General features: G+C 45.0%; 2 protein-coding genes across 4 annotated transcripts in view; one reads left to right on the top strand and one right to left on the bottom strand.

The window, feature by feature from the left end:
- The first annotated feature begins 1,940 nt into the window (after nucleotides 1-1,940).
- syngr1a (synaptogyrin 1a) overlaps nucleotides 1,941-12,280 on the top strand; it is a 153,405-nt gene continuing 143,065 nt past the window's right edge. For 2 of the 3 annotated variants that reach the window (XM_086290422.1, XM_086290421.1), the window contains exons 1-3: nucleotides 1,941-2,266; nucleotides 5,360-5,597; nucleotides 5,692-5,837. In XM_086290422.1, coding sequence (XP_086146548.1) covers nucleotides 2,165-2,266; nucleotides 5,360-5,597; nucleotides 5,692-5,837 — 486 coding nt within the window. In that variant the 5' untranslated portion in view covers nucleotides 1,941-2,164. Of the gene's footprint in view, nucleotides 2,267-5,359; nucleotides 5,598-5,691; nucleotides 5,838-6,062; nucleotides 6,395-12,280 lie in introns of those variants that run through there. The other variant, XM_086290423.1, reaches the window with a different exon arrangement.
- Nucleotides 8,410-10,677, bottom strand: LOC147333320 (E3 SUMO-protein ligase ZBED1-like). Its single transcript, XM_086290424.1, has 2 exons — nucleotides 9,464-10,677; nucleotides 8,410-9,300 (listed from the first exon to the last, which is right to left on the bottom strand). Exons 1-2 carry the CDS (start codon nucleotides 10,528-10,530, stop codon nucleotides 8,625-8,627), a joined length of 1,743 nt encoding a protein of 580 aa, XP_086146550.1. The 5' UTR covers nucleotides 10,531-10,677; the 3' UTR covers nucleotides 8,410-8,624.

The following is a 12,280-nucleotide window of genomic DNA, read 5'->3' as shown; positions in this document are numbered from 1 at the left end:
ACAACTATATGTAAAATAATTACACCATAAAGATGGTTTGTTTTTCTGTGGCTTGTTTAATAGCAATCTGTAACGTATTGCAGTGACTTTTATTGGCTGAACTGTTTTCAAAAGGTTTGAGGTGTGAAATAAACTGCAACAGAGTTTGAAAACAAAATATGTGTGTGTGAGTGTGGTTTGGGGGGTTCTTGTAAAACATAGGGGTCGTAGCAAAAAAAGTTTGGGAACCACTGATTTGGAGGATGTTTATGATTAATTAGCGGTTCGTGTCACATTCCGTTTGTCAGCTCCACAGTAATGTGATGATTACTGACCTAAATTCAGTTTGTACCTGTGCAGGTATCCTCAGTCACCGTGACGACCACGCTGAAGTCGCCTCAGCTAGTTTTCGTCTTTGTTTTGTGTTCACATGTAAAATGTGTGTGTGTGTGTGCAGCTTGGTTTCTTCAGGCGAACTCTCCCCAAAGATGAAGACGATGATGAGGATGAGCAGTGTTTGTCTGAAGGTCTTATGACTGAATAACACCGAGTGTCACATGATCACTGATGAAGCGGGAGGTGCTCTAATTATTGATCGACATCTTAATAAATGTCTGCACTGCAACATGTTTATCAATAAAGTTCACTTTCAGTAAAACTCAACAACAAACGTCTCCATCTGTAAACAAACAAACAGGAAATAAGAATGAGATGACACACGAAGCTCCCACTGATCTCACACACACACACACACACACACACACACACACACACACACACACACACACACACACACACTTGTTCTCCTCCGTTGTGAGGACACTCAGTCACCCTGAACTGAAACTTCACCCAGGCTTTCTTTGGTCAAGGTCAAGGTCTGACCTTGACCTTGTGCTGTCTTTGTGCTGTCTGACCAAGCCTAAAGCCTGTTTCAGGGGTTAACAGGGGTCACCGTGGTGAGCATGCTCACATCAAACAAGGCAACATCATCAGAGGAACAGCTGATACAGACCAAGGCAGAAAAAAGTTCTTGTGATGCTTACAGCCACTCTGACAGCGTCCCCCATCAGAGCGCTCAGACTTTAAAGTGGAACTCGCTGCAGTATGTCGCAGATCAGAGTGAATGAATGTGATTGGTTGAACAGATACTCAGGTGTGTGTTTGCAGCAGATCAGAACCATGGTCTGGATCAGCGCACTATCACATGGATGTTCAGTCTGAGCAGCTGGAGCTTCATTTCCTGCTTTCAGGAACAAACTGCACATGAACGAATGAGAGGAAACTCTGAGTCTTTATTCTCTCAGCTGCAGCATCGCTGCTGGTTCAGGGTCAAAGAGTAAAGATCAAAACAATCATTAAATATAAAAAACTTGTAGCTGTTCAGGCCACAGCTCTGATTGAACTGAGGAGACCAGCTTCTGCAGGTTGAAATCAGATGTTTTTGTGGTTTTTGGGTTCTGTGAAGCTCCAGATGTTTCAGTGGGTGATGGTCTGGGGCTGGGCTGTACTCAGGTCAGGAATGGAGCTCAGTGAGGTGTTAGGGTTAGGAGCAGATGTTGCTCTGCAGATGTACTTTTAATTAATGAGGCCTTCACAGGGGTCACAGCTACCCCCCACCCCTCAACCACACCATCAGGGACAATCAAGCTGATGGTTGATCTCCAGACTGGACAATGAAGATGGGAGGTCTTCCTCAGAGCCGCCGCCATGATATCCCGGTCTGTGAGTTCATCACTGCAAACCTCTAATCGCTGGGATTTACAAAGCTACTGGGAAGGAAGGAAGGAAGGAAAGAGGAGACAGACATGAGTAGTTTTCCACCCTGAGTTCTGCCTCACAGGCAGCTCCTCCTCTCAGGCAGAGTAACGCCTCCTTCACTATGGTTGGATAGCTGTGGCCGCTTCCTCTGATTGGTGCAGCAGTGGCCACCCTGTGAGTCGGTGCGGGGGGGGCTAAAGGCTGTTGTGCAGTGAGGGAGGATGAAGAGGATTACTACAGATTACAGAGTAGTTTATAACAGCAGAGAAGAAGAAGAGAGAGGCACACCCAAACCAACTGAGCCTACTGGCCTGACTGGGCCTGTCCTGATGCAGTGAACTGGAACCAGTCTGTTTGCGACTAACTGGACTTGGCTGGGTTCTGGAGGGTTGGGGTGGACTGCAGTGGTCTGAGGAAGAGGAAGTGGATGGATGGTTTCCAGGCGTACGGGGCGGGGAAGGCCGGCGGAGCGTTCGACCCTGCGACCTTCATCAGGCAGCCGCAGACTGTCGTTAGGATCCTGTGCTGGGTAAGTCCTGTGATGTCATAATTATGTCATAGATGGGTCTCTAAACAAACCAATCATTAGTGTTATGGACAAACCTGAGAGGTCTCACGGTGCCATCCAATCAGATCCAAGAAGCTGTGGTGTCATGTGACAGGCTCACCTGTTTTATCTTAGAGCGTTCAGGTGAGTTCACGTTCTCTCAGAGTCTCATCTGCTGAACGCACAGTCTCACATCCGCGCTGGTGCCTGGCCCCCTCCCTGAATGCCTTCCTCTCAAAACATGCCCCACATGTTCCCCAACACGTGTTTTAAGCTCCCTCCAGCAGGGGGATGAATGTCTGACAGGTTAGAGTAAATCCAGCAAAGTGAGGCAGAAAAAATTTAAATGGAGTCCCGAATTGTCCGAATTCTGAATGAAGTCTGAGGTTTGACAGAACCTCTTAGATCTGTCGTTCTGATCCAGTTCAGGTGAGTCTGGGTCCACCTGGTCTGCTGATGTCCATCCTCCTCTGATGTGCCTCTGACCTGAGAGATGATGGAAGTAAAACTTCAGGAGATCAGCATCTTCACAAATGTCTGCCTGTTCTGATGTTTAAGTGATCAGCCTTTGTGTTAATGTGTGACTGAGGGGCTCTGGTTCTGGTCGGTTCTCTCTCTGTTTGGGGTCAGCTGTCACTTTACTGGCTGCTGGGTCCTGAGAGTCCTTTGTGATTCAGTCATGAGATTGGTGTTAAAATTCCTGGGGCTCAACACAAGACTGCTCAAACAAAACCTCACTGTTTGACTCTGCAGCCACTCTGATTGGACAGCTCAGGAGAGAGACTGCCATGATTGGATAGAAACATGCAGTCCTCCACGCCTCCATAGCACAGGATGGAAGAGGTAATTGTGGAGCTGGGAGGTGTATGCTGCAGGGTAACAGCTGCTTGCTGGTTAAAGGTCACATGGAGCTCTGTTAGGTCCAGCTGTACATGATTGATTGTTTAAAAGCTGAAAACCTTCCTTTATTAACAGGTTTCTGATGTGAAATATTTACAGATCTACAGACGCAATTCAAGGACCACAAATAAAACACTCTCCAAAACTGTGATTGTCTTTGTATAAATGTATTAAAGTGTGACAGGAGCCGTGTATCCACTCGAGCTGCGCTGTGTTGATAGCATTTTTAATGACTGCAGTGCTTTCTTTGAGGAAGTCATCAGACTGCATGTGATCATGCCCACTCTGCTTCCAGAATCCAGCCATGGCACAAAAACATCAAACCTTGATGCCAAGGACATACCGTCCTGTTGCTAAGTTAACTTTCATTTTACAACAGCAGTCGGGTCCCAGCTCAGGCGAGAAACAGGAACTGTTTCAGTCGGGCCTCAGAGCCATTCATAGCACCGAAACTGTTAACAGTGACCTGCTACTCACATAATAGTCAGGTTAAAATAGAAAGCTGATTCTGACTGATACCACGGATGATAAAGTGTTCTCAGCTCACCTCAAACACTGTCAAATCAAATCAAAGCAGCTCAACAAACATCAGCAAACACACAAACTGTGTGCTTGCAGTTTGTCCCACAGTGTGTTGCAGCTAACGTCCAGCTGCTTATTTGTCAGGGACAGAAAAGACAGAGAGCTACGTTCACTCAGAGATGGAGACAGATAAGAAAGGAGGAGAGGAAGCAGAGAGCTTAGAGTCACAGGAAGGATGCTCATTTAAAGCTCACATGGAAGTGTTGTTAAATCTGTACTTTAAACCTAAACTTTTACTTGAGTAAAAAAGTTGCTTCAGTACTTAAACTTTTACTGGAGTATTTTTTAACACAGGTTCAAAATACTCCAGCAGCTCGAGTAGAAGTACAGCAGCTCCAGCAATGGTGCTGCCGTACTTCTACTTAAATAAAGAATGTTCCTACTTTGCTATCTCTGATGAAAGCAAATTCACACCAAGGAGTCCTGCTCTCAAAAACTGACATAGATAACCCTGCTGGATCTAAAAAATAAGTGCTTAACATTTTTAAACCGTGATTAGTGCCATCTTGTGTTACAGCACAGTGTGACATCACTGGGTTGGTTGGTTGCTGCTAATAGATTTGGGTTTTTTTATGTTCCAGTTTTTTTTTTTTTCATTGTCTCACCAAACTCCTCCCACACCCGAGATTTTGCTTGGGAGAGACCCCAGTCCACAGAATCTTCACCTCCGTCTTCCAGTAAAGCTTCGACAGCATTCCAAGGCAGACTGAGGACATTGAGTCCAAATGGACCATGTTCAGCACATTGCTGGAGCTGCTGCACTGAGCTGCATCCACAAGGTGGTGGAGTCCATCATGCAGAAGGAGCTGTATGGAGCTCGGTTAGCCTGTGGGACTTCGAAAGCAGTCGATAGGTACCGACAGGCCTAGCAGAAAGCGGCTTGGGCAGTGGCCGACGCAAAAACTCCTGTGTGGGAGGAGTTCGGAGAGGCCATGGAAAAAGACATTCTGTGTGCCTCAAAGAATCCACCATTTCTCTCTTTGAGCCACTGATCTCCCATTGGCTGTTCCCGCTGAAACTCTGTCTGCCCCCTGCTGTCCTCTGTTGATGGCCTGGTAATGGTTCCGTGTCTGAGTTTGCTTTTTCATGTAATATGTAATTTCATGCATGTTTATAGGTTGTTGGGTTTATTTTTGAGAGAGAAGACAAATATGCTCAAAGTGCATTTATAAAAAAGAATATTAAGCAGATAAAGGTTCAAGATAAAAATGGCTGCTGTGTCTCTTTGGTCACTCAGGAGACCCAAAAGAAAGAAAGAGCCCCACACCCAGCCAGTAAACAGTGTTACTGCGGGTCACAGAAACAGAACGTTAACGTGATTGGTCAAAACTGTTGAGCGTGGCCTTGACATCTGACGTCAGCTCATGTTTCTTCCTCTGCGCCTTTCTAGACATCTCCTTATGTGGAGATGACACTCTCATTACCATACCAAATCCTGTTCATGTGGATGTAGTGTTTTCAGAGGCAAAACGAACAAATTATGAGATATATAGCCTTAAATATAAAATTACATTCTAACAAGGTCAGTACACTTTGATCAGTAAAAGCTGTGTTTAAACTTGCTCATTAATAAACTTTACTTCCTCGCTCCAGCTCTTCTCCATCGTCATCCTCGGCTGCGTTGCTAACGAGGGCTATGTCAACAGGCCAGAGGAGGTGGAGCCGTATTGCATCTTCAACCGCAACCAGAACGCCTGCAACTATGGCATCACCATGGGAACATTGGGGTTCCTATGCAGCGCTGCTTTCCTAGCACTGGATGTTTACTTCCCCCAGATCAGCGGCGTGAAGGACAGGAAGAAGGCCGTCATGGCTGACATTGTAGTGTCAGGTGAGTGTCCATCTCCTGTGCTTTGTAGTCGGTGGGATTAGGCACGTGTGTTTTGTGCATTTTGTTAAATGTGGTTCCTCCGTGCTGTGTGCAGCTCTATGGGCCTTCATCTGGTTTGTGGGCTTCTGTTTTCTGGCCAATCAGTGGCAGGTCTCTAAAAAAGAGGACAATCCTCTGAACGAAGGAGTCGACGCAGCCAGAGCAACCATTGTTTTCTCCTTCTTTTCCATCTTCACCTGGGTAAGTATGTGAAGGCTTCCACTGCTGCCACCTGCTGGTCAGACTACTGCACAAACACGTTTATTTAGAAATATTTAAACCCTTGCACATGTATAAGATATGTTGTGTACATGTAACAAACAACTCATATGATTCTGTTTCCTTCTGTCTGTGTTGTCGTATGTGTGTTGTGTCCCATGTCATGTGATGTGCCTCATGTCATGTCATGTGACGTGTTGTATGTAGGGCGGTCTCACTCTGCTGTCTCTGGAGCGTCTGAAGAGAGTCTCCTTTGAGGAAGAATACAACAAACTGTTCAGCTCTCCTCTTGCCTGAAACTCAAACCTTACTTGACTTGTCTCTTTTAGTTAATCAGGGGCGAGCCTTCATGTGCTTTCTGTTTCCTCCTCATAGCTCAGTCTGAACTCTTATTCTAAGTGCCTTACTGTCGCTGCGGTAACTGAGTCATTCATGAACTATGTTGTGCGTTTTCTTTTTGCAGTGATGTCGTTGTGTGTGATGTGATATCACCATGTACTTTGGTGTATGAAGATCTAATAAAGTGACATTAAGATTAACATATTAAAAGTAGAAGCATGGTCCATGGAGAGACAATGGACTGCTCCCTGCTGCTGGCTGTCACCTGGTCGGGTTTATGTGCAACACTAAAGAACAAACTTACTGTACTAAGCAAAACTCTTGAGTCATTCTTAGGATAGCTAAGAATAGATGCGGTGATTTATTGAAACCTGTGCAAACGTATGTGGAATACAGTAAATGAGTTTGAATGATTCTAACGAGCTTGAAAGTGAATAGTTGGTGTGAGCAGCTTCATCCTTCAGCTCCATCTGAACGCTCTAAGCAACTCTCTCATCTCTACGAGGATCTTCAGAAATAGCTCTCCAGGCTTCCAGAAGGACATTCAAAGCTCCTGTTTGGATGTTTCTGCCTTTTGTCCTCTGTCAGGGTGATTCCACGCTGCTTCAGTAATGGAATCAGAATATCTTTATTGTCCTTATAACATGTGCAATGAACAGAACAATGGTAAATGGCCTGTATTTATATAGCGCTTTACTAGTCCCTAAGGACCCCAAAGCGCTTTACACATCCAGTCATCCACACATTCACACACTGGTGATGGCAGCTACATTGTAGCCACAGCCACCCTGGGGCGCACTGACAGAGGTGAGGCTGCCGGACACTGGCACCACCGGGCCCTCTGACCACCACCAGTTGGCAACAGGTGAAGTGTCTTGCCCAAGGACACAACGGCCGAGACTCTCCAAGCCGGGACTCGAACCGGCAACCTTCCGATTACAAGGCGAACTCCCAACTCTTGAGCCACGATCGCCCGATGAACAAGAATAAATATTAAAAAAAAGGAAAAAGAATACAGTCAGACAAATCACAGTTTGATATTTTTTCGATAGAAAAAAAAAGGTTCATGCCTTTTTAATTTCTCATTTATTAAAATTATAAATATATATTTTAACTCAAAAGTACAGTTTTTAAATTTAATGTTGCTGAAATAACAGAGTAATAAAAAAATAAATCTATCTGATGGAGAAATCACTCATCTTTGGAAAAGAGAGTTTATTACAGAGAAATGGCTCTTTCAAAATAAAAGCTATACTATACGCTTCTTCTGGGCAATATTCTCAGCAGCATATTAAACATATCAGGTCCCCATAAGGAGAATCCTGTGCTAACGGCTGTCTAAATGACTTGGGTAAAGTTAGTAGCAGGCGTGCTTGTTGTTTTTGTCTGCTTCCACTTGTCTTTGCACTAGGATGATGTCGGAGTAAATGTGCAGTCATATTCGTTGTGTTCCCACTAGTGCTGTCAGCGTTAATCTGAAATGACGTTAACGCGACAACACGGCAAATCTCCGTTAACGAGCTACCGCGGATCGCCCCGTGCATGGGGGTTGGACGGCCAACACGTTAACGAGCTAACTGCACTAACGCACTAGTTCCCACCAATATAATTGAGCATTGCGTGGCACATCCAACATACTGTTTTACTTTTGTCCATGACGCGCTTACCTTCAGGGTCATACGTCACATGAAAACCAAAATAGTTCCAAACGCCAGATCTGAATGAGGGTGAGGGAGGTTCAATTTGCCATGTTGCAAGCAGAGCTTAACTTCTGTCTCGCTAGCTTGCCCTGCGCTCAGTGAATCTGCGTTCGACTACTCCGCCTAGGCTGCACTGTCGAGCGCAGATCCACTGAGCGCTCAACACAGACAGCATCGTCAGAAGGAAAGTTGATAAAATAAATTAAAAATTTTGTATTGTCCCATACATATGCGTACCGAACCGAAAGCACTGTATCGAACGGTTCAATATCGATACGAGTATTGTTGCACCCCTAATAAATATATATATATATTAGTGCTGTCAATAGATTAAAAAAAATTAACTAACTAATCTTACAATTTTCTGTTATTAATTGCGATTAATCTCAATTACTTTATTAATAGCCTGGCTCCAATTACATTTTTTTTATTCTTTATATTTTAAGATTGTAACAGACATTTATGCAACACAATGAAGTAAATGCAGAATAAACACAAAGAATGTATGCTGAAATTCAAAGAGAATTTTAATAGTTTTCATCAATCTTTAACACAGTGAAAACTTACAAAAAACCTTTAAGGCCATCAACAGTGACTGAACCCAGGCCTACAGGTTAAAGTGAATATCATAACAATAAAGGGTGCACAAAACTCAGTATTTAAAACACAAAAAGACACAGCTGAAAACCCAGAATGTTGAACATTTTTCACTTCAAAGGAGCAATCTGGATTAGTCCTTCTTTGCACTCAGCCAGTTACTGAGGCAGACTATTCTGTTTACATTGTCTGATGACAAAGAAGCACGCTTCTTTTGAATGATGTGACCTGAGAGTGAGAATAATCTCTCACAAGGCACTGTGGTTGCAGGGGTTGACAGGTACTTGCGTGCAATAGGTGCCAGCCTGGCATGTGCTCCTTCTCTCTTTAACCACCACTGTAGTGGACACTCTCCTATGTCAATTTTGGGCTCTGCTTTGTACAGATTCAGACAGCAGTCTATAGCATCTTCCTCTTCCTCTTTATCTGAATCAGGAGAACCCAGCAAGCAGATGGACATCTTGCTCTTCTTTGGTGAGGGTTCCTCTGTTGTCTGAGCAGATGGTTGGTGTGCATCCGTCTCTGACATCAGAAGGTCATGTACTGATGCCCACACCTCTCTTCTTTCATCTTTGGAAAGGCATTTAAGATCTTTAAACCTGGGATCAAGGGCAGTAGCGATCTTCAGCCATGTGAGATTGCTGCTGTCCCTCCGCTGAGCTAGGTCTGTGGTAAAAATCTTCTTAAACCTCAAAACGTAGACTGGGTCATCATCTGAGGGCTCCATAATCCTGAACAAATGACACAAGGCTGGCAACACCATGGAACAAGAGACATACCGCTCTCCTCCCAGCAGTTCGGTAACATATCTGCAATAGAAAGATCAAGTCTGTATTTTTCTATTAATCACACAGAGACAAACATAAAAACTACATATGAAAATACACAGAGAGGTGGAGGTGGAGAACATACTTGAAAACAAAGCTAGAATGCAAAGATAGACACACAATCATGAGAAACAAAATGATTTACCTGCAAGGTTCCAGTAGTTCCTCCAGCTTTTGCAGTCTGTCAAGCTCCTGGTCAGTCAACATAGTCACCTTGCTGTTTTGTTGAGTCAGGATGGTGGTCAGCCCAAATTTGTTTCTCTGGATCCGCTTGATCATCTCTAGGGTGGAGTTCCATCTTGTTGGAACGTCCTGAACAAGCGGTTCTGTTTGATGTCCATGTGCAGCTTGCTGTGCCTTTAATTCCTGAGCGTTTGCTGGACTATGCTTAAAATGTCCAACAATCTTGCGACATTTGGCCAGAGCCCTTTCAAATGCGCTGTCATTAAGAGAAACTGTGACCGTTCTTTGCAGAATGTGGGCCATGCAGGGCATGTGTTCAAATGGAAGTAGTCTGGCGGCTGCAACCATGTTACGAGCACTGTCGGTGCCAAGCGTGGTTACCTTGTCCTTGATTTTCCATTCGTTTGCAACATTCAGAAAATGGTCAGCACACGCCTCAGCATAGTGTCTCTCTTCAGTTTTACTCACTGTTAGTGCAAACGATTGCATAGTCCAGTCGTTATCAATAAAATGCGCCATGACCCCCAAGTAATTATCGTTGTTCACCGAAGTCCAGTGGTCTCCGGTGAGAGCGACATTCCTTACTTGCACAAGCTTGCTGGACTGCTGAGCCCTCTGGTCCCCATACAAAGTGTGCAGTCTCGACACAATGGTTCCTCTCGAGGGCAGATTGTAACACTCATCTCCTGATGCAGCACGAATGACTTCTCTCAGTCCATCATCTTCTACTATGCTAACTGGTCGGCAGTTTTTAGCTATCCAAACAACCAAGGAATTGGTTACCTTTTCTCTCACATTTTTTGTTATTCGTCCACAAGCACCATACTCCTGAAGCGTAGACTGGCGAGGTCCCGTAGAGGTGGATTCAGTTGGGTGTTTTGCTCTCAGGTGATACGCCAGTGATGAACTGCTTCTGTGGTACTTGAATTCAGCTTTGCAAATTGTGCATCTTACTCTCGTTTTGTCCAACAAGCCATCAGGCAACTTCTTAAAGAGAAACTTTCCACCCAAAAGTCCGCCCTCGTCCATGCTTGCGTGTGTTAGCTAGTGTTAGCTAGATAGTAGCATGGTGTCACTTCTTCTTCTAATCATTTCTGTCAGGCCAAACGCCAGCATAGCACACTGTTGCCCCCTCCTCCAGAGGTGCTCATGAATTTAAAGGTCTTAGATTACAGGAAATTAATAAAAAAACAAAATCAGCGTAAATTTTTTTTAATGCATTAAACATTTCGCGTTGATCTTAACAATTAACGCAATAATTTTGACAGCACTAATATACATATATATATATATATATATATATATATATATATATATATATATATATAAACACCCAGCACGCCCCTGCGGGCGGTTTATCCTTCAAGCTCGGGTCCTCTACCAGAGGCCTGGGAGCTTGAGGGTCCTGCGCAGTATCTTAGCTGTTCCCAGGACTGCGCTCTTCTGGACAGAGATCTCCGATGTTGTTCCCGGGATCTGCTGGAGCCACTCGCCTATCTTGGGAGTCACCGCACCTAGTGCTCCGATTACCACGGGGACCACCGTTACCTTCACCCTCCACATCCTCTCGAGCTCTTCTCTGAGCCCTTGGTATTTCTCCAGCTTCTCGTGTTCCTTCTTCCTGATATTGCTGTCATTTGAACCGCTACATCGATCACTACGGCCGTCTTCTTCTGTTTGTCTACCACCACTATGTCCGGTTGGTTAGCCACCACCATTTTGTCCGTCTGTATCTGGAAGTCCCACAGGATCTTAGCTCGGTCATTCTCCACCACCCTTGGGGGCATCTCCCATTTTGACCTCGGGACTTCCAGGTTATACTCGGCACAGATGTTCCTGTACACTATGCCGGCCACTTGGTTATGGCGTTCCATGTATGCCTTGCCTGCTAGCATCTTGCACCCTGCTGTTATGTGCTGGATTGTCTCTGGGGCATCTTTACACAGCCTGCACCTGGGGTCTTGGTGTGATAGACCCCAGCCTCTATGGATCTTGTGCTCCTCTGTAATATTCTAGATATTTATAATTGAGTTATTTGTATATTTGAGCTATTTCTTTTAATTTTTAAACTTTGTAATATATTGCAGTATTTAGTTCAGTCTGTTACTTGTATTGTCTTGGAGCAACTGTAACCACATAATTCCCTTGTCCAGCCACTGGTAGGATTCTGGATGTCAGCCACCTGCCGGTGGTACATTCCGTGCAGTGGGCTGTCCTTCCATGATGGCCCCTCCTATTACCCCTTGCTTCTTTTCTTTCTCCTGTTTCTTTCTTCGGTATTCACTGAACAGATGGTCAGTTGTGGCCATCTTCCTGATGTACTCATGGAGTATAGTTGGATAGTATCGAAGAGAGGAAAGGGCAATCAGAAATGAGCGGACATGGAGGATACCTACAAGTACCTGAGAATCCCACAGGCAAACGGGCAATCACTGCCTGCAGAGGGTCAGGCAAGTCCTGAAGAGTCAGCTGAACGGTAACAACAAGATCTGGGCAATCAACACCTATTCCCTGCCACTGATCCTGCTGGGATATTAAGCTGGCCAAAGGAGGAAATGGAAGCCACTGACATCAAGACCAGGAAGCTCCTGACCACGCATGGAGGGTTTCACCCCAAGTCCAGCAGCCTGAGGCTGTACGCTAAGCAGAAGGAAGGAGGCCGGGGACTGGTGAGTGTCAGCACCACGGTCCAGGATGACACAACAAACATCCATAAGTACATCAGGAAGATGGCCCCAACCAATTGTGTGCTCAGTGAATACCTCAGGCAGCAGAAACC

This window comes from Aulonocara sp. 'chitande type north' Nkhata Bay, linkage group LG4 (assembly GCF_057382095.1).
Source record: "Aulonocara sp. 'chitande type north' Nkhata Bay isolate Kocher_YH1m ecotype deep benthic linkage group LG4, A_spYH_male_GT1.1, whole genome shotgun sequence".
Classification (NCBI taxonomy): domain Eukaryota; kingdom Metazoa; phylum Chordata; class Actinopteri; order Cichliformes; family Cichlidae; genus Aulonocara; species Aulonocara sp. 'chitande type north' Nkhata Bay.
The sequence above is the reverse complement of the archived record's forward strand: the minus strand, read 5'-3'. Positions and strand labels throughout refer to the sequence as shown.